The sequence below is a fragment of the Poecile atricapillus genome, chromosome Z, assembly GCF_030490865.1.
Source record: "Poecile atricapillus isolate bPoeAtr1 chromosome Z, bPoeAtr1.hap1, whole genome shotgun sequence".
Taxonomy (NCBI): Eukaryota; Metazoa; Chordata; class Aves; order Passeriformes; family Paridae; genus Poecile; species Poecile atricapillus.
Genome location: NC_081289.1, coordinates 41,628,940 through 41,651,264, shown reverse-complemented (window position 1 = coordinate 41,651,264; position 22,325 = coordinate 41,628,940). Strand labels below are relative to the sequence as shown.

The following is a 22,325-nucleotide window of genomic DNA, read 5'->3' as shown; positions in this document are numbered from 1 at the left end:
GTATATTCTGCTTGCTCGTGTTTTTGTATACCCAGTCCTCATCAGCTTTCTTCTTGTGAAGGATTCTGAAGTTAGGCTCTCTGGCAGCTTCAGTGAGACCCTATGCTTGGGCATCGTGGTATTTTATGAGTTACCTGAAGCAAGCTGGAGGGCTTCAGACCATGTCTTGCACTTCTGATGCCTTTTGCAGCTGTTGTCAGGTCTATCCTTCTGTCTGATTTGCTTGAAGTACCCCATTGTAGCTGTAGCCCTAAAAATACCCAAGTACTTGCAAGTGTATTTCAGAATTTGCCTGTCTGCATGAAAAGATTCAGTTTGGACAGTTTTCCTTGTCCTACAGTGCAACTAAATGAACCACGGTCGTTTATACTTACAAAGTAGTATCAATGTTTTTCTGTAGTTAAAAGGTAGTCTGATTCATTCGGGGAAGGAAAGGGAGAGGTCATTTCATAATTCTGTTAAGTTTGTCCAGCTTTGAAGGGTTGAATGATCCTGCATGGTGCTTTCTTTACCCTTTAGCGTCGGTGCCGGCAGACTGAGTTACACTGGGAGAAACGGGAAAGCAACAGACGCGCGTTTGTAACTCGGTGAAACAAACTCGTCATTGCAAAGGCCGGGACGGCCGAATGTATGAAACACTTTGCGCGTCTGGTTAGCCCTTTTCTGTGCGGCGAGATAACCCCAACAGCACCCGGCACTTTTACACTAGGGGTTTTTTTAAGCTCTGACCCTCCACGCAGGGTGCCGCGTACTGGCAGAGCACAGCAGCCTGCGGCCGGGCTGCCGGGTCCCAGCGGGCCTGGCCGGGCCCGCGGCGGGCGGGGCGCATGGGCGATGCGGGCGGAAGGCGCCCGTGTCCTTCCGGGCCGCGGGCCGGCGCTGGCGGCGGCGGGAAGGCTGAGCCCGAGCCGAGCCGCGCCGGGGCCGCCGCCATGGACAGGTGAGGGGCGGCGGCGGCCGGAGCCCCCGAGCGGGGCCGCGCCTGCCGTGAGCCGCGCCCCGGCGGCGGGGAGCCGGGCTCCGCACTGCGGGCTGCGAAACGCAGCGGGCCTGCAGCGGCTTCGGAGCGTGTCGGGGGCTTTTTGTCACCCGGGAGCTTTCAAGTCTGGCTGTTGCTTCTGGAGGGTGTCTTTGGGTTAAGCGGGAGCTGAGAGTTGCTCAGGGGTCGCGGGGCCGGGCCTTGGCAGGCCTGCTGAGGCGTGGCCGCCCTGCCTCAGCCCACCGGCAGCGGCTCCTCTGCTCCGGGTCACTGGGAAGGGGCATTTTCCTTTCGGGGAGACGCGGGAGCTTTCCCCGTCTGTGGTGATTGCGTTATCCGAAGGAAGAAAACATGTTGTGAAAACATGACGTTCTTTCCATTTAATTTTTCAGTTCAAAATTGATTTTCCTACTGTTGCATCTTTTACTGGCCCTTTTTTTTCTTTCTTTCTTTTTAATAGTAAAATGTTAGTTATGGTGTAGGAGGAGCAAAGTCGGGGTTTTCACAAACGCTCGTTTCCCTGAGCTAATAAGCAGTGCCAGATTTCTGCAGAGGAAGCTGGACATAAGTAATAAGATTGGAGATGATTTTACACTTTTAGTTTCCTGATTGTGGACTTACTTTGGCATGACAGTAAGATCTTGGATGTCTTTGAATTCAGCTTGCTTGTTTTCTTGTTGCTGTTTTGTAGAAATGGTTTTGAAGACATGCCATCCCCCCATGATCCAGAGATGGTGAGACCTGGACGGAAGCAAGGCTCTCAGAAAAGAGTTTCTAGTATCCCTTTTCTGTAAAGAGGTTTTGTCTTAATTGCTGTATTCACCAGCTGTGCATATTTTTAATACTGCTTTGATTTTCCTGGGTGTATGAACTCAGGTGGTTGTCTACCCAGAGAACTATGTGAACCATAGCTGACTCCATTTTTGAGCTTTTGGAAAAGAATAAGGGTTCTTCATTATATCTTAATTTTATGGTTTTATACTTATTTGCAGGTACTGTAGTATCAGAGTATGATGATGAGTTAGTGTATCTTAACTTTCCATCCACTATAGTAGCAAGAGTAGTGCACAGACATAGATTTAAATTTCCATAGAAATTTTCCCCCCTGCTTTTTTGCAAGAAGGACCTGCCCCCCCCCCCCACCATGTAGTTTGACAGCTAAGGTAATGTTATTTTCATGGTTATGATAGCAAAGGAATCCTGTACATTTGCTTGTTCTTCTGGGTTTTGCATCTAAAATAAAGCTGGTGAGATATTTGCCCTGATTATGTTGTGCCTAAGAACCAAGATGTTTCTGAATGCTAATAGCACAAGCTACTGAAACTTTTATACAAGTACTTCTTAGTAAATCATACCTAGGGCACTGAACATGATTGCTGACAGGAAGAAGAAAAGTAGAGCAACAGAGCACCTGGAACCGAGAGGGAACATTTTAAAAAAACACATTCACATTTTCTTGTTATGGTTGATGTAGCATGAAGCTGCTCCTCATGGGGCAGAAGGATTTTCTTTGGTCTGAGCCACTGTGAGGAGTTCTAGACCTGTTGTGTTCATATTTCTGAACTTCACTTTGTGGTGTCCCTTTCAGCCGTCCGGCTTCTAAAATTCTGATGAAACATTTTATGAAACTTTCTGTTTTACTCTGAAAGACAAGATGTGTAATTTTCATAACATTTGAGTTGTGACAAAATACTTTTCCAAATAGTCACAGTCATTTAGAATAGATCCAAAAGTGTGTTTAGGAGAATGTTTCTTAACTTGTTTATGAATCAGTTCTTACATCCCTGGATGACACTATTGGAAATATGACGCCCAAAAGCCAGTTTCTGCCCCGAACTCCTAATTCATTACTTCACCAGCCAGGTAAGACTGCTTGCTTGTTTGCTTACTATTTAATTAAAGGATTTATGTGCTTGTGCTTAATACTTAATGACAATCCATAAGAAGGACATAGATGTTCTGTAATCCACTGAAGGCCCACGAAGTTGATTAGTGGGTTAAGTATCTGACATATGAGGCTAGACTGAGAAGAGCTAGTATTGTTTATCCTGGGAAAGAGGTTGGGGGGATCTTGTAAATATATATAAATATTTTATGGGAGGGAGTAAAAAAAGAGCCAAGTTTTTCTTAGTGTCCTGAAAAGTCAGGAGGCAATAGGCACAACAGCATATACAAGGAATTGTGTTTAAACATAAAAAAACACCCCCTCTTTTACTCTAGTGGTGGTTGAATGCTAGGACTGGTTGCTCAGATAGTCTATGGAGTCTCTGTCATTGGAGATGAATAAAGCTGGACAAGGTCCTGAGCAATCTTTTCTAGTTGGCACACCTTTGTGCTACCTTTTGCTTTAAGGGTTTGGAGACCAATTTCCAAGAAAGAATGAGTGGAGATGTACTGGTCTTTATGCTCGTGTGTGTTTACAGTGAACTTTAGTAACTGAAAGTATGTTGCCTATTGGGTGCATATATACAGCTGCTTTCAGGCTTTTATCTCCACTTTGTAAGTACTTCAGTCTCTGTTAGAAATTTCTTTTGGAATTTCTGGATAGAGCAGAGTAGCTTTAAATACTTCTTCTTTTCAGAAAAGCCTCTTTCTCTTTCAGGTGCTGCATTGCATCGCAGCTCCATGAAGCCATCAGATATGTCCGGCATCCTGGGAACAGGAGGGAAATCTCCTCTCATTCTACCAAATTCTGGACTTTTTGGCAGTCTGTCAATGGTAAGATGACTAGAGCATCTTTTTCTCTTTTGTCCCTGTGAAACATAAGAAACTACAAGTTTAGTGTTTCTGTGTTGTTTGCTCCGAAGACAAACTGTGAGTGGTACAAGCTTGCTAGTACTGCTATTGCTGTTTACTGCTGGTGTTATTTATTACTGTGTTGTTCTTTGATATAATGCAGTGAGGAATAATAGAGGTTTACAAGGACTTTCCAAAAACACCATGTGTGTTAAGCTAGTCCTCATAATGTCAATTTGTGACTACAAAAGTCCTGACTGTGCTTGTTTATAAATTTTTCAAAAATAATTGTTTTATGTTAACAAGTTAAAACTCTGGGATTTTTCTTATTTTAGTATTCTCCAGTATTAAGCTTCACTAGAGTGTTGAAGTTCAGACTTCAAAGAACAAACTCCTCTGATGATTTTTTAGATGGCATTGATTATCTTCTTCTGCAATGTCTTTGGAAAAACTGATTGGAAAAGTTATCAGTAGGGACCTCTGAAGTACCTTATTTCCATTTTTTTTTAAAATTAACTCAAAAGAACTTAAGGTGTTTATCTACCTTTTAATTCATTCTCCTTTGCAGTTGTTTCTGTAGTTTGATACAGGGCATTTGTTTCTTCATAAATTATCAGCTTTTGGGGCCTAGTTGATCAATGTGTATGCAGAGATCTTAGCACTGGTAACTTTTTAAGACATAGTTGCACCTTATCTAAAGGCACTTATTTTACTGTTAGTTTTTTAGGATTCTCTGTTTATATACCATTCATATAGAAGAAAAAAAAGGTATAGCTAGGCTTGTAATATCTGAGATTACAATTTATTTTCTTTATGTTCTTGTTGTGGTTTTAGTTGGATGAAAGTAGCTGGACGATGGCACTCTCACCTCAGCAGACAGGAATGTTTGTAAATGCAGACATGACCAACATGACAGAAGATGTCACTATGAGCGCTGTGTTGCTGCGTGAGGATGATCCTGGGGAAGCTGGTGAGACAATCTGAAGTTTTACTAATAATTGATCCCAGTTCTGATTTGTGGGCTACAAATATATGTATTATTTTGCTGGAATTTCTTAGTCAAAAGCAGTCTAGTTTTAAAAGTTCAGAAAATTGTGCTGTTCCAGTTTATTGCAGTTTTATGAGCTTGTACTTTCTATAGAACCTGTTCCGATGGAACAAATGTGATGGTCTAGTGATGTGGGAAGCAAACTGGATTAGTTTTGTGGAGATACACAAATGAGTTTGCTGTTGAAATTATTGCATGTGGTGTATTTACAACAAAAGTTTTATAACTGACATAACTCATAGTTTCTGTATATCTTACTATCTTAGCTGATAAATACTTCTGACTTCATGAGATAGGTCATATCATCATTGTACTCATTTAAATTTGAAAAAATGAGATTTCTTGTCATCAGAATGTTTTCATAGTCCAGTGGGAGCTTTTTTACCAACTAGTGCCTCACTAATATGGCTGTTTCTTCTTATATCTGTCCTAGCTACTATGAGCATGTACTCAGACTTTCTGCATTCCTTTCTGAAGCATACATCAACTACCATTTTTGATCTTGTGGATGAGTATGAAAATATTTGTAACAGTCAGGTAAGTAGTTACTTGGTTTTTTATTTACTTTATTTTACATTCCCTTCCCAAAGCAGTGTAGCTGTGAAGTCACAGTGCTTAACATTGATATTTTAAATCTTCCAGTTTATGAGTCACTGAACGTGATCATTGAGTAGCATCACTTTCCTCAAACACTGCTTTGGCACAGGAATGGTGTACCTTGCTGAATACTAAAATTGTCATCTGGCTGCTGTTCCACTGAAAGTGTCAAGTGGCAATAAACATAAGTAGATGTATAAATGTTTTCATTAATGAGATGGAATAATAATATTTTTATTAATAAGATTAAAATGTACTTATTTTGCTCATATATAAATAAACTAAATAATCATATTATTTTATAAATAAAATCATAATTTGAAGAGATGGTAATCAAACCTGTTGGAAACATTCAGAATAATAAAAAGATTGCTCTAATGGCTTAGGGAAAAAATACACTGATGGGCAGTATTAACTCTGTATAAATTTATTTCCCTCAGGTGAACATATTAGGGAAAATAGTTTATCGGGCAACTCCTGGACAGCAGAAGTTTTCCAAAACTGCCAGTGTGTTGTGGCTTCTCAAGCAGGAGATGGTAACTTGGAGACTGCTGTCCTCACTTTATAGGTAATTCCTTTGAAAAGTGCACTACTACATTTTTGTACTGAAGTGACTTTCTTGGATAAAATTTTTATGAGTTTATAATAAATAGGGAGTCAAGCAATTAAGTACCTATTAGTAAGTACCTATTAATAAGTTGTTTAAAGAAGTAGGTTCTGATTTATATGTTTATTCATTATTTATTTACAAAAACTAAAGTTGTAAATAGCAGTGTTCTTATTACCTTTGCAACTTCTAGTATTTTTAAGAACATTTTTGTAAAGTTTTTTAAGCATTCATACTTAGGCATTTTGCTAAATTTTCTCAGCTTTTGTTTTAATCTTTAGTATTTTGCACTTTTATTTCTAGAGACAGAATACAGTCTGCACTGGAAGATGAAACAGCATTTGATATCACTGTAAGCATGGACTCTTTTGGCTTTTTTTAAGTGATAAAAGAAGCTAAATAAGCAAAATATAGCCTAATGCTTGTATTTCACTTTTGCAGTCAAAGTGGCAGTCACTCAAAATTCAAAAGCAAAAAATGAGACTGATTTTTATTGAGACAATTATTAAATTATTTCATCTATTGTGAAGAGTAAATCTAAATATTCAGTTCTCAAGAGAGAATAGTAGTGTAAAAGTTATTGTAAATTATTCTTTGTTTTATTTCCTGAAATATCCTGAGTTGGAAGGGATGCACAGGGATCATTGAGTCCTACTGGTTCTTCACAAGACAACCCTAAATTCACTAGAAATAACTATTTATTTTTAAAAGCTGCATGATTAGCTATGACATTCCCATAGGTCAGAGATAATTTTGCTTTGCTTAAAAGAGGAACATGTGGTCTCAAGCTGTCTAGCCTTTGCAGTCCTGATTGCAGTTTATCTCAAGAGAAATCCAAATTTTTTTAGCATTCCTGTTACAGCTGTAGTCATCTTGTCTATGTCAATACAGTGCTTCCAGCCTTTGCTGCCAGAATATGCTTAGGAAAACAAAACAATAAGTAAAGTGATTCTGCCTTTGTAAAATTTATGATTGCAGATCTTTCTTCTCAGTCATAAAATAGCTTCCTCTATGATTCCCACTGCTAAGTTATCAGTGTTAAACGCTGTTGTGCCAAAAATACCCAGTTTTCTCCTACCTGTGTTTTTTAGGAAGATGTGCGTTCTGTTCTCTTTTTATTGTAAAGTCTAATTAAAGTTAAGTTAATGCAGGAGATCAGATAGAAGGATCAGGGCTCTGGGGTTGATATTTTGTTTGTTTGTTTCTCACACTTTAATGTTAAATGTGTGTATGACCTTGAAAAATGCTATTTTTTAATTTAAAGTAACAAATGGGACTTAAGATAATATGCGAGGAATCAATATATTGTGTGGAATCTTTCTGTGGTCATATATTTGTGAATTATATTCTAAGTCTCGTTTTTACAGTTTTTAGTGTAACTGGATATAAAGATCAGATAAAACAATGTGTAAGGCATTTATTTTTTAAAAAGATGGAGGGGAAAGATAGCATATTGAATTTGTAGCAAATTTCTGAGTTAGTATGTGCTCCATTTGATATTTCTTGTTTTGTGGAAATTTTCTGTTCCATGAAGTAATAATCAGCTTTTTCTTAAACAGGCTTTAACTGCTAGTGAAAAATCAACTGTAGACAACTTGTTTCAGAAAGATTCACTTGTTCGACAAAGTCAGGTATGATGGATAGTTTTTAATACATGAGAATGAAAATAGATTATATGTTCATGACACTAATGCCCTATGCACTTCTTGGGGTTGTTTCTAATACTTTTTTTAATATTCACTCAAGTGTGTATTAATTGTATGCATAAAAATGATGCTCCTTAGTTGCTAAAGATCAGAAAGGTTTTTCAGGCTGTTTTGCAGAGGATGAAAGGCTGAGAGCTGTTTCCATTTGCAGCATCTGTTGCTGTTGATGGTGATTGATAAGCTATTAAGTATTTCTGTATTAAGCTGCGGTATCCAGTGAGAAAGAGAGATCAAGTGCCAATCACCTTCACACTGGATACTTAAAATGCAATTGAAATAGTCTTCTGCATCTGTCAGACTTTGGCTGCCACTTAGATAATGAGTGGATCCAGAGATGAGAGGAAGGCAGTAAAAGTAATATTTGTTACATGTTTGTTTTAAAAATGCAATTTAATTTTATTCCAGCTGGTGGTGGATTGGCTAGAGAGCATTGCTAAAGATGAAATTGGGGACTTCTCCGATAATATTGAGTTTTATGCAAAAACAGTATATTGGTGAGTTCAGACTTTCTTTGATTGTATACATTTTCCCATCAAGTGTAAGATTCGGAGTCACAGAATCACTTCTGAAAAGAAGAGGCATTTTTAGGTTGTTCTCTTCTTTCACATCTTTTCTTTAAATTCACACATGTAAAAATTGGGACTTCTTACCTATCCACCAAAGTAAATCTCAGAAGACAATTAGTGCCTTTGGGGAGGCAAAGATGAAAGAAAATACCATCAAACCATTTTAATTTAATCCTTGTCTGGCTTTAGTTTCTGCTTGTCTAAGTTCTTATGATTTTGTGTCGTTGACCCTTCACCAGAAGCTGTTATTGTCACCTTTATTATCACTGCTGGGTTTTATGGCAGAATGGACCAAAGACTGCCTTTCATGCTAGATGCCTAGAATAAACCTGCTTTTAATGGCTGGTGAATACAGGCTTTTGGAATTGTGTGTTTATCCTCAGTTAAATTTCTGTCCTAGACTGACTTTACAGTGAATGCTAATGGGAAAATTTGCTTGTGCAGAAATCAGTTAATAGTTGAATACATGAATGATTGAAATAACGAATGCTTTTGAAAGAAATCAAATACATGTGCATGAATTCTAATATTGTACTCTCTGTGAAATGTTACATTTTCACAACACTAGCAGGGTCCATTGAAGCCAAACCAAGTGTGTGTTCTGTAAACATACTCCATGTAATGAAATATATCTTTCAATATTTGTCTTATTAGAAGAAGCTTGCTAAAAAAAACATTTTTCTGTGAAACATCTCGCTGTTCTCAGGGATAACACACTACACACCCTGAAGCAGCGACAGTCAAGTACATACATGGGAAGTTCTCGTCCTCTGGTAACAGAGTTGGTAAGTATTATACAAAAATAAGTCTTGGCTTCAGAATGGGCGGGAAAGGGTGTACCTGCTGTCTTTACAGATTCCCACTGTGCTAGCTGTGCTGTCTGAAAGTAATTGTAGTATCTAAAAACGGCTACAGAAAATTGAGGCAGAGCACCTCAAAAATTCTTTTCAGGATCACTGTGGACTTGTGTCTTCTTTCAGCAATCACTTCCATACTCCCACTACCCCCTCACAAGTACTTGTGATCTATTTGGTGAAGTAATGGCTTTATTATGACTTTTTATGTCTGAAACAAACTCATGTTCCTAACCAAAGTTTATAAAACTTGGGAGCCCTTGCAGATAAGGGAATGCTGTCTTTATGCAGTAACTAGTACAATGAAACTAAGTCCTAATGCAATACTTCGTGAGTTCTATAATAAAAGCTAATAGGAAAGAGAAGTCAAGGAAGGAAGGGACTGTCCATTAGAACGAGGTGATGAACTGCCTCAGTGACAGCAGCGCAGCTGTAGAAGATTAATTAAATTGGGGAGTGTTCTGAGGTATTGATTTGCTTTAGAAAATCTCTTTGGATTAAATAGAAGCAAGTGCAGCTATTGTGAAAAACCTTCTTGAAAGGTAGAGGAGGAGAAGCAGTCTGGTAGGCAGATAGACAGAAGGGCAAAGGATGTTTGAAGGTGAGAAGAGCTGGAAGATAAGAAATTTGGGGGAAATAACAAAGCAATGGGGTAAATTAATTGCATTGACTCCTGATAGGAGCAGTGACAGAAGAGGAATAAAAGAAATTAAAGGAAAAACAAGTATCATGCTCAGTATTACATGGGTTGTATGGATTGTTGTGCCAACATGAAAAAGTCACTCCAAATTATAAAACAGGGCAGAATGTTAATGGCAGAGACATATAGCTATTGTGTGATGATGAGTGCTGATGTTTTTCCTTGCAGGATCCAGATGCTCCTATTCGACAGAAACTGCCACTTGATGATTTGGACCAAGAAGATGATGCAAGGTTGTTGAAGTATCTCTTCACTCTCATCAGAGCAGGAATGACAGATGAGGTAGTATAAGTTTTAATTAAGTAAACATAAATATCTTACTGTTAAAGCCAATAAGCTGCGTACTAAAATGTCTGTTTAAATTGTAGGCTTGTAGTGATTCAGTTTTCAGTTTGCTGTCAATACTGACTTCCAAATTAGCATTTTAATCAAACTTGCCTTTAGTAAAGTAATTTTGGGTGTAGAATGGATGTTATGGAAAAATGTAGTTTTGGGTGTTTGGGTTATTTTTCACTGTTGTGGTTTGATACTAAACACTCCCAAGACAAACACACAGAATGCTTTAAAGAGCTTCCTGATTGTGTCTCTAATCATAAATGGATTATCAGCTCTGTATACATAATGACATTTGAGTAATGGGAAGGAAAGGGGATTTGGGATTCTCATGCCAAAGATCGTAGCTGAGGACTAATAGGGTTCCTTTACATGCTCATATTCTGTTCCAATATGGTGCACATCTATTCATTTTTTGATGGTATGGGAACATGAGCATATTGCTGCAGGGCAATATGAGTAGAAATTTGCAGCTTCAGTTGGGGTTGGGAAGGCTAAGTGAACTGGGAGAGGAGATGACTGCACGAAGACACCAATTCAACATCAGAGTGAAAGGGCTATGCTTTACACTAAACTAAAAAATTCAGTGAAAAAACAATGACATTTATTTTGAAATCTTCAAGTTATTTTGAATTTAAGATCTTCTGTGCTTATTTTTCACATAGTAGAATCTCTACACAAATTAACTATTTTAATAATATTCAGTTTTTTAAAGAATAAGCTGGAGGTTTTCCTACCTCGAGGTGTGTTGCTGAGAAAACATGTTCTTTTTCAGGCACAGCGGTTATGCAAGCGATGTGGTCAGGCCTGGAGAGCTGCAACTTTGGAAGGCTGGAAATTGTATCATGATCCTAACATAAATGGAGGTATCTGCTCCAAAGTGCATTTGAGACAGATATAAAAATATTAAGATCTCATAGTACCTGTTTGTGGCAAAGAGAAATAGCTCTTTCCTTTCATCTGATGTGCCTGAGTATCTGGAATATTTTACCATGTCTGTTGAACATGTAGAAACTAACATGAAATTATTTAATTGAAGGTGAATTCATTGAATCCATCTACACATGCTAAAGCCATTTTCTTCCTTAAGGACAGATGTAATCAATAGGAAATGGATGTCTCAGAGTTCTGTATAGATCTTCTCCACCTCCATATAATACTTGGATCTGTATTTTCTTAACATCTGGCTTATGCCACCCAGCACACATTTTGTTGCTTACAGACTCAAATTGGGCTATATGCCCAGCTTCAGAAAGGTGTTGTAGGACTAGAGTTCAGCAGATGTAAATGCAGGAGAAAGAGATGCTTTTAAACTACTTGAAAATTTTAAAGTACCTTTGTCCTTGATTCCTGGCACATCATTCCACATTTATAACACTACCTTGCTTCTCTCTGTGTTCAGTACATTGCAGGATTTAGCAAGGAATTTAAGAATGAGTCTAAGTGTTATTTATAGCTAGGTGTGGAAGGCTTAATGCTTTCCTTCTTTTCAAATCCTGATAGCCTGTTATGCATGCCATACCACTGTCCTAGCTTTTTTTCAGATCTGCCTACTCAAACTGTTTTTACAGTTATAAATGCTCATGCAGATGCACGCAAAATAGCAGCACTGAGGCAGTGACGTTTTAAGAAGCTTTGATTAAGATACAAAAATCTTTTTTTTCCCCTTTACTTAGTTTTTTTTCCAAGTGTGGACAGTGTAGCTATATTACATTCAAAAGCATTATTCTTTTAAAAGCTAGATAGCAGCCAAGTTTATAAATGACTGTAACTTACAGATGCGGATTCACCAAACTAGCCAGAAAAGCCACCTTGCAGTCCAGTCAAAAGCATCAAAATGCTTTAGGAAGAGTTCTAAAGGGATTGAAATTGGACTATGAAAAGAAAATAGACTTTACTATTTTTTAGATGTTACTGGATTCTCTTTTTTTAATAACACTTTCTGTCTTTCCTTTCCCCCCCCCCCCTTTTTTTTTTTTAAATTATTCTTTGCATGTAGGAAAAGAGCTGGAGCCTGTTGAAGGCAATCCATACAGGTGCATTTGGAAAATAAGTTGTTGGCGCATGGCTGAAGAGGTAAGACAGTGCTGCTTTTCTTTCTATTAATACATAAATTTGAACTCTTCTGACCTATGAAATGGGATTTTAAGTAAACAACATAACCACTCTGTGACTGCTGCTAAGATGACTTCTGAAATATCATATTTATGTACTGTGAGAAATCTACATAATCAGCAACACTTTTTCAGGAAATATCTGCTTTTTTTTTTGGTTGAAAGTAAAACCACTGACGCTGACTTTCATCTTGACTTAATTGCATGGGAAAGAGAAAGCATAGCTTTCTTTCCAGGTCAATGTAAATGTTTCAATTAAGTTACAAGTGGGTGCTAGTGAAGGGAAAGTCACTTGCTATTCTTATTTTGGCTCCTTGTGTATCCTGTGATTTTCCAACTTTACTTGGAATCTGTTAGATGGAACATTTTGCAATGGATTAATCTTTAATAAAATGTAAAGTGACGAGAAAACCTGAATGCTTTGTAATTTAAAGTTTGGGTGTTTTTACTGTTAATTGCAGGAGCAGTTTAATAGATATGAAAGAGCAATCTATGCAGCCCTGAGTGGAAACCTCAAACAGGTATGTGAAGCTCCCTAGTTAAGTAGTGTTTGGTAGTAGTGCATTTCCTTTCTCATATGAGACAATGATATCATCAGAAATCTTGCAGTTACTGATTTTTGTACTTTTAATATTTAATCCTAAATTATAGTTGCTCTGTTTGGTTCTGATGTTTCTCCATCTCTTGATAATTTTTACTTTGTCTTTTTAATATGTAGCTTCTTCCAGTTTGTGATACCTGGGAAGATACTGTTTGGGCATATTTCAGGGTCATGGTGGACACTCTAGTCGAGCAGGAAATACGAACCTCAGTAGTAACTGCAGAGGAGATGGAAGAGCTCCCTAGAGATTATTTAGAAACAAAGTAAGTTTCAAGTCAAAATTATGCCACTACTACACTCAACAAAGCATCCAGTATGGAATCTGTGTGGAATATTCAAGGTGACGTTTTTTGTCTTTTCTCTCTTGCTTTAAAGCTGGACTTCAGAAAAAGTTTTTGAAGAACTTCAGGCAACAGACAAAAGGGTATGTAATAATTGCAGTGTTTCTCCTCACTTCTTACCATTTTTAATTATTCACCAGGTTTTACTTTTATTGCACTCTTTAATGAAACGCTCAAATATACACAATGACTAATTTGTTTCATATTTTCTATCCCTAAAAATGTGTGATTTCCCAGTTCAAAGATTTTTCTTCATGCTACTACCTCTTTAACAGTGAAAGTGATACAGGTTTTGTGTTGCCCTGCCCTGCATCTGCCAGAGCTGGGTGTGCTAAAGAAACAGATGGCTGTCAAGTGTTGTCAGACATTTGGAGCAGACAGAGTAAATAAACTATTCAAGACTTAAATAAAATGTTCAAAATTGATTACATTTCATTTTCTTCATAGGAGGTTTGTGCATATTTCAGAACAGGACTTTCAAAATTGAAAAGCATATTTGCTTAGACTGTGATTCTTTGTTACTTTTAGCACCCAAAATACTCAGTTCATGTAAGATGGGGATACATAACTTACGGGTTAATTTTGCAGTGATTAAATTGAAATTACACTTATTTTTATTTGTTGGAATGGACACATAGCATTTATCATGTTGCTGAAACAAAGACATGAAGTCAGCTGCAGATACACCCAGGTGTATTTGCCATTGCAACATAATGCAATCCTCACCATAAAGCAAATTCACAGATGTGTTTGGATTGCATTTCATGCATTAATGCATTAATTCCTCTGGGGAGAGGGTGGAATTTCTTCCTGAAGTAACTTTCACAGGCCTTTTCTTTAAGGATTTATACACATTGTTGCTGCTGTGATTTTTGTAAATCTTATCTGTAACATCCTTGTTTATTCTCCTCTTCAGAGCAAAAAGCCCTTAGGGTTGGATGTATTCCATGAAAGTATTAACTGCATAGATCTATATGCCAGTTCTTTCTTTCAGTTTGTCAATATTCTTATAATTTGATGTGGAGACAGCAAGTGCCTTTTGTCTTGCTCTTTATGAAGAATACCCCTTGAAATAAGATAACTTTTTTCCCCCTGAGGAACCTTTGCTTTATTTTTGTTTTCTTCATACGTTATCTAGACAATTTTTTCAAAATTCTTTTGTCTCCAGAGGGTTATAGAGGAGAATCAAGAACACTATCACGTCATTCAGAAATTCATTATACTTGGAGATGTGGATGGTAAGCATTTCTCTAAGTGATTTTTTTTTATTGTCAACTGACTACATTATTTTGAGGGATCTTTCCAGCAACTTCTGTATGAATGGATTTCTAGAAGCACACAGTAGGCAAGCTCTGCATTAAAGCTATGCTCTAATCAAGAACTATAGGGACAGTTTGACCTACAAGGTAGTTTACAAAGAAGTAATGAAATCATGTAAATGTGTCAGGATACATGCCAGACTATAGCTATAACTTCTGAAAAATGATGGAATACATACAGTACATTTTTAAGCCAAACAGTTACATCTTTCCAAAATTATTACTATTCTGCTTTGTTGGACTTTGGAGACTAAATTACATTTGTTGAATAAATACATAATTTTGAAATATTTCTTAGGTGGCTTTTTCTTTTTCTCCATGGTGGCTAATGCAGACATTTCCTTGGTGGTTATAGGTTTGATGGAGGAAGTCAGCAGGTGGCTTTCCAAAGACAGAAGTGTGCTCCCAGGACACCTCCTTCGTTTCATGACACATCTTATTCTGTTTTTCCGCACTTTGGGTATGCAGACTAAGGTCAGTTCACTTGTACTTGACTTGCTGTCATAGCAGTAGCCAGTCTTTGAAGTATAATTGCTTGTGTGTAAATATATAGACAACATACAAATTACTACCAGGGGAGGAGATGCATGCATAAACAGTGTGTTTATTGATCTTAGAGCCTAAAAGAGAAAAGAGCATCCTCTTCCCTTCCAGCTGACAAGATGTCTTGGATATAACCTGTTCTTACAGGCAATTGCTGGAACGGTACCTATTGCTTCTGTAAGCTCATAAATGCTTTTGCTTGAGGTAATTAGTACCAGCTGAAGCTTTCTTATTATTTCCAAGTATAAACTAAGTATAGCCTACTACCTACCTGGCCTATTTATGCTAAGTACGCAGATGGCTCACATAGGTGTAATTATTCATTTCTGACAATATCACAAGTAGTTTGGGCTCTCCTTTTCTACTGTTCTAAAATTTAGCAGCTGTTATGTACCAAGTAATTTTCTGAATGTAACCTCTTTTGGGAAAACACAAATGTGTGTTTTCATTAGATGATTTAAATACAGCTCTGAGTTATTGTTTATTCATACTTCCAATCATTGCTTGAGTTCCTTGTGGAAATTTGAAGTCAGTTAACATTTAGCTAGATAAGAGGAAAGCATGCGTGTGTCTGTGTCTGTGTCTGTGTATATATATTCATTTTTTAGACAGACTCAAAATTTTATGGAGTAGGTCCTTAAGCTATAGAAGTAGCCATTAGCATATGTTTGTCAGAGGGGACAAAAAAGGTGCAATTTCCTACATGTGGGAATTTGTAACCATTGATTCTGCCTTTACAGTTTTGGAGTAGATGTATTTATTGTATGATTACTCAATCAACCCTCAGTAGACTTCACGGGGAAGAGGCAGAAGTGCAAGCCTTTATGATGTTTATTGTATATGGATTGTATACAGTTCATATAGATATATGCTTAGGTAAAGGTCTTCAATTTACACATATAAAGTTAAAATAATAACTCCTGACAGCAACAAATACTTGAGTTTTGGATAAAGCAATTTCAGGTGCTTTTCAACTATAGTGGTTGTTTAGGATAGACAATTCCAGATGAGTCAGGTGATATTTATACCCTGTTACATGATCATTTTCTATAATAAAACAGGGCATGTAGTACACTGCAGTAGTGATCTGTGCACCTGACATTTTGTTTATTAATTTAAAAAATATGGTAAAATGGAAAGATTTAAAAATAATGTAAAAAGTAACATTCCAGTTAGACCAAAGACTATATTATCTAGTTGCTGAAAAAGAAAATCCTTGGAACACTAAGTCTTTGAATGAGAAGACGTGCTTTTTTAATCATGCTCCAAAAGAAACAGTTCTTCCAGTTGAGCCTGTTGTATAGATTACTGAAGCAGGAATAGGCAAATAACCTTGTGTCTGTTTTAATAGTGATAGCCTGTCAAGTATCTTTTGTTTTGTTTTGTTTTCCACATTATCTGATTTAAAATTGAATTTATATTTGTTTGGAAGGAGGAGGTTTCTGTTGAAGTCCTGAAGACCTACATTCAGGTAAGCTTTCAGAAATATTACTTGTTTTCTCTAATGTAATTTAGATGTAAAGGAGGAAGAAAAGTAGACTTAAGGTTACAGGATGATAAGAGCTATGATGCAGCTAATGCTCTTTCCGCAAGAGATACATGGAAGCTTGCCTAATACACAAACTTTCTGTCAGCAGTTCTTAAATAATTGAGAGAGTTTTATTTGTCCTTGTTTAGAAGCTGAGTGGGATCTTCCTGTATCAAAATTAATTAATCAGAAATTTGTAAAACATTTTAGGGTTTACACAGTACATGTTTTTACTCAAGTGTAAACACTTAAGTGTTTACACTAAAGAATATAGTATGCATGTCTGTTATATATATATATATATTTATGTATTAGTGGATATCTTCTGTATATTCATTTCTTATATTTTTGCTTCTCATTCTGTATGTTTGGTTTGTGCTGTGCAGCGGTTGGTGTCCGAGAAGCACACAGATTTGATAGCATTTTATGTCAGCCACCTGCCCCCAGAGCTCGCTGTGGCTCAGTACGCTTTATTTCTTGAAGATGTTACTGAGAGCGATCAACGCCACCACTGCCTTGAATTAGCAAAAGAAGCAGGTGAGAGACCTTGATAGTCCAATTATCATTTTATATCCTGGGTTATTTGCATTTCAGTAGTTTCTGCTCCAAAACCTAGCTATGAATATGATACTCTTCCCTTCCAGTGTCTTTTTTTCAGTTAAATAAAATTAATTTGCTGATCACTTCTTCAAGTAGGTGTATAGGTGTGCTTTCATTAACCTGGAATTGTTTAAACTAAATATCTCTGCTTCTGGGTTATGTCCTAACACACCAGGAAGTAAATGCCAGCTGTCTGTCTCAAATATATGTTCTGAACCTTGACATGATCATATTATTTCAGAGAACTAAATATAAAAGTACATACCTCTTTGTGGATTTAGGAAGGTTATGAGTATCTTAAATTTTTTGTCCTATTTATAGTGCTTTTGTTTAGCCATGCTGGGTTGCTTGCATTAATTGTAAACTTCCTTCCAGGCCTGGACAATGAAACTAGAAGGGATTACAATGAAGCAGCACACTGCCTATTGCTTGACAATGTCTCTGTGCCATTCAGAATACACAAAGAAGCAGATCTCCTGCAGATTTCAGTGTCTTAATTTCTCTACAGTCATTTTTCAAACATTTTCTTTTAAACTCAGCTAAGGTTTCAAAAATAAAACATCCTGCTTAAGCATCTGTAAAAGAACTATTCTGAGCTTCTCCTGGTACATTCCTGTCAAATCATAGGCTTGCTATCAGAATTGTAGGAATCAGTGATCTTAGCAGATATATCTATATTCTGTCTTCAGCACAGACTGGAAAACTTACTAGTTGTATTATTCTCATATTTGATATTCCCTCTTATATCAAATTTTGTTCTTGTAAAATACCTGCAATAAATTACATAGCAGAAAGATTGTAATTTATTCTGACAATGTGTTTGTGAACAGACTGATAAGAATTACCAGTTGGAAGGAATAAGATGAAGAACTGGAGTCTGAAATTCAATTTGTGTCAAGTTTGAATTCATGATAGTTCTTACACAGCTCTCTTGTAACCCAGGTCTGGATGTTGCAACCATAACAAAAACTGTTGTTGAAAACATCCGCAAGAAGGATGCTGGGGAGTTCAGCCACCATGACCATGTGCTAGACGCAGGCACAACAGAGGTGAGTGCTTTGCAGAGCAGATAGTCCAGTTTGCAATCAACTACAGAGTCTTTGACCATGTATGAGCCATATTTTTCTTTCAACAATGGTGAAAATTGCCTTGAAAAAGCTTATGAGGGAAATGTAGTTTTCATTTGACCGAGTGAAGATATTGCACAAATCTGTAACTCTGCTTTTACTTCTCCTTGCTCTTTGGGTGTGTGCTTATCAGCAGACCTACCTGTATACAAAAATTAGGTAAAGATAAGGCCCTTGAAATGACTGCAGCACTCTATGTTGTAGCTGGGAGTAGGATGTTGCTGTAGCCTCTATGATTTACAAGGATTAATACTTTGGCTCTCAGATGTACCTTTTAAGATGCTGAAGTAGCATTTCTAGCTACAGCAGACACTGCTTTTGCTGACAGTTTCCTTGTCATTGCTATTGAACATTGGTTGGATCCAACTCAGTGCTTTAGGGACAGCAAGGTTATGTTAATAGGCTCTATTCAAAGTACTGTTTAGAAAGCAACAGATCATTTGCAAATTTCTGGTAATGTTTTTGCTGTTCAGTACAAAGTTTAAGCTCCCTAAGACAAAAAAATAGATTATCTAACACAAGAGTTGGAAAGCTGGTTGCAGTGTGATGGTGCCCCTGGAGACTATTGCAAGAACTTCATAAAACATGTTGGTACAGTGTATTCATATTAAAATTGGAGGAAAATGCATCATAATCCATAAAAAATGTTGAGAGATGATGCTCTGAATATCTTGGAAAGACTTTGAAAGTAATTTTTTTATTATTCCAGATGGCAGAGATTTTCTAAGCTTTTGAATAAAGCGATCCTTGTTATTCAACATGTTGTAATACTTCCCAAACTTGTATGTTTCCCTCACTGGATCTAATGTGTCATCAGCTGTGTGCTTGAAATGGTGGTGAATATCTCTGTTGGTTTTTACAGGCGGATCAGCTGAAAATAGATGTAATTGACTGGCTCGTATTCGATCCTGCACAGAGGGCAGAAGCACTTAAGCAAAGCAATGCAATCATGAGGAAGTTCTTGGGTACTAAGCTTCACAAATATTGTAGACTTATTTTTAAATGTTGCTTTTGTTCTCATTGCTCTTGGGACTACATTTGATGTAACTTTGGATCTAGTCTTAAAAAGCATGTGTTTGCCAGCTTAAGAAGATAAGGTGTGGAAATTGCAAAGCTCTGATACCCAGTTCACATTCTCTTAGCATCCAAGAAACATGAAGCCGCAAAAGATGTGTTTGTGAAGATTCCCCAAGACTCTATAGCAGAAATATATAACCAATGGGAAGAACAGGGAATGGACACTCCGCTTCCAGCTGAAGATGACAATGCTATCCGGGAACATTTATGTATTCGTGCATATTTGGTGAGTTTCAAATATGCAATATTCCAAGTTACTGTTTAGAAATACTGGTGGCTTTGCCTTGATGGTGAAAATTTAGCTTTGTCCATTTGATTTAACTTCTGATTCTTTGATGCATTAAACCTGTGCATGTGATGACATTCCGGTTATTAAATGAGTCAAAAATACCCAAACACTGTTTCCAATGCAATCCAGGAAGCCCATGAAACCTTTAATGAATGGTTTAAACACATGAACTCAGCTCCACAGAAGCCTTCTTTGTTACCACAAGCAAGTTTCACTGAAAAAGTGGCCCATGAACATAAGGAAAAGAAGTATGAGGTAGGTGGAAGTCTACCTTATTTACTTATAGACTCCTGGTCTTGCTTTAGAGGCAGTCTAATTTAATGAAAAAGTAGAAGACTACTATTTCATATTATTTAAGGACTCTGTTATAAATTATTTTTATGTTGAGACAGTATGAGACAGTAGAATAATAAGGCCACTTCACAATAAATTTTGTTTTTTTCATGACTCAGCTTTACATAAAATATTGTAATGTAATAGTAAATATTGTCATGTGTTGTCTGTGTTATTAATGAATGTGAGCACTTGATTTTGCTATTAACTCTATTAGGTATTATCACCTTTTGTTTTCTAAAAGATGCTGCAGTTTTGTTTTGACTGAAGTTCTTTTTGCAGGTCTGGCCAGTAAAAATATACTGTATTAAGTTAATATAAACATTTGTTTTATAAGTGTGGCAGAATAGGTTGGTTAAAATTACCTTCCTCTAGTGGCTTTGTTTCTGAACAACCTGTCTGACTCTCTGGACAGGGCATTAAGCAAGGATGGAAATAGCTGTTAGCAGCAGGCTTTTAAGTTTTAGCTACTGGCTGAAGATTCTAATTTGAATTGGAGCTACACTGCCTGTTGCAGTCTGTTTTAAAATAGCCTTGGAAATTATCCTGTACTGCAGTAGTTTATTTTTTGTTTCTTTGCCAGATGGATTATGGCATTTGGAAAGGCCTCTTGGATGCTCTTACAGCTGATGTTAAGGAGAAAATGTACAATGTGTTGCTGTTTGTTGATGGAGGATGGATGGTTGACGTCAGAGAGGTAAAAATGAATTTTTGTGTCATGACGCAGACCACAAAGCACAGATGCTGTGTAGTTGTACCTTTGTGACATTTAGTTTCATGTGTGCCTGTTTAATTGGCTCTGGCTTTGCTGTGAGCATTTAGAGCTTGCTCTCCTTAGTTACCGTACAGATCATATCTGACAGTCCACTCCAGGCTGCTTAGGCCAGATTTCTGCCCCGACAGTACTAATTGCGTGTTTGTGCTGAGCTGCCTGTTAAAGGCAGATTTTCATGACAGTAATGTGTTCTTTTGCTCGGGTAAGGATGCTGAGGAGGACCCTGAGCGAACTCACCAGATGATCTTGCTGCGGAAGCTGTGTCTGCCCATGATGTGCTTTTTGCTGCACACGGTGCTCCACAGCACGGGGCAGCACCAGGAGTGCCTGCGCCTCGCTGACATGGTCGCCTCGGAGCGCCACAAGCTGTACACGGTGAGCTAGGCAGGGCTGCCAGCAGCCTGCCTTACATTACAAGCTCTGTGGGTTGGCTGTGGAAAAAGCTTCTATATAGAGAGGAAGACACCATATGTTCCTTAACATCATAACTTTCTATCGCTTCCCATTCACTGCAGCAGTAAAAGGTTTCCTTGTATTATGACTTAAGGAATCAAGAGTTAACTTTGAAACAGTGAGGATAATGACCGGTGTTCTGACAACCAGTTCTGAGTACCATAATTAGTTTTTGGATGGGGGCTATTGAATTTTAGCTTCACGATCTTAAAGGTCTTTACCAGCCTAAATGCTTCTATGATTCCAAGTTTAGCTGTAGAATTGTAATTGATTTCTTTATTTCCATTACATTTCAAACACTATATAAACAGGTTTTGGTTCAGAGCATCTGGTTTACCCACGACTATCTTTGCCTCCAAAAGTCTGAAAAACAGCCTCAAAATAAGACAGAGCTATCTTGAGCCTACCTGCAGGTTTTGCATGCTGCTACTACCCTCCTATATCTTACTAAATGTCCTTCTGAAATGCTGGACGGTCACAATATGTTAAATAGAAATAAATAATCAAATGGAAAAATAGTAACTTAATTAACCACCGTTTACTGTTTTGTATTAATGCTATTCATTGCAAATAAATATAACTTTATGATTTTTTTTATTATTTTTTCTTAGGTATTTTCAAAAGAAGAACTCCGAAAGCTTCTACAGAAACTGAGGGAATCTTCTCTCATACTTCTGGACCAGGATCTTGATCCTTTGGGATATGAAATTCAGTCATAAGTTTTCATGGAGATACTTGCAAAAACTCCTGAGCATGGACATTCTGGTTATTAACAAAACAAACAAGAGACCCGAATAGAATCATTACTTGGATAAAGTGTTCTCTTTTTGTGGGGTAAAAAACCTCAACCTTCAGATTTCAATTTAAACTTGAAAAAGCATGACCAACTTCAGAGATGTTATTTGTTATAAAACCTTTTTCATATTTTTTTCCTAATAAAAATGCTTGAAAAACAGAAAATGTTTGTTCATTCTAATCTAAAATGTTGTATAAATGTGGTGATTGTATGAACCTCCTTAATCTATTTGCTACCTGCCAGAAAGAGCTGCCCACAGACTGGAAACATTACTTAGCAGTAAATACAGTGGGAAGAAAAGTG

General features: G+C 37.3%; 1 protein-coding gene across 1 annotated transcript; it reads left to right on the top strand.

Annotated features, from left to right (window-relative positions):
* The first annotated feature begins 835 nt into the window (after positions 1-835).
* On the top strand, positions 836-22,179 carry LOC131573464 (nuclear pore complex protein Nup107-like). Its single transcript, XM_058827446.1, has 28 exons — positions 836-940; positions 1,671-1,756; positions 2,753-2,842; positions 3,582-3,697; positions 4,550-4,685; positions 5,197-5,300; positions 5,801-5,928; positions 6,271-6,319; positions 7,527-7,598; positions 8,079-8,167; positions 8,946-9,024; positions 9,962-10,075; positions 10,902-10,992; positions 12,126-12,202; positions 12,702-12,761; positions 12,959-13,104; positions 13,217-13,265; positions 14,351-14,420; positions 14,857-14,975; positions 16,477-16,515; positions 16,959-17,109; positions 18,115-18,221; positions 19,162-19,264; positions 19,442-19,602; positions 19,795-19,920; positions 20,582-20,695; positions 20,981-21,148; positions 21,838-22,179. The coding sequence occupies exons 1-28, from the start codon at positions 933-935 to the stop codon at positions 21,943-21,945; spliced, it is 2,760 nt and encodes a 919-aa protein (XP_058683429.1). The 5' UTR covers positions 836-932; the 3' UTR covers positions 21,946-22,179.
* The last annotated feature ends 146 nt before the right edge of the window (positions 22,180-22,325 follow it).

What these genes read in the sequence shown, in the direction of transcription:
- LOC131573464 (XM_058827446.1), top strand. An exon ending in AGAGATTATTTAGAAACAAA is followed by an intron (nt 13,105 to 13,216) that starts GTAAGTTTCAAG and finishes CTTGCTTTAAAG; the next exon opens with CTGGACTTCAGAAAAAGTTT. An exon ending in GGATGGTTGACGTCAGAGAG is followed by an intron (nt 20,696 to 20,980) that starts GTAAAAATGAAT and finishes TGCTCGGGTAAG; the next exon opens with GATGCTGAGGAGGACCCTGA.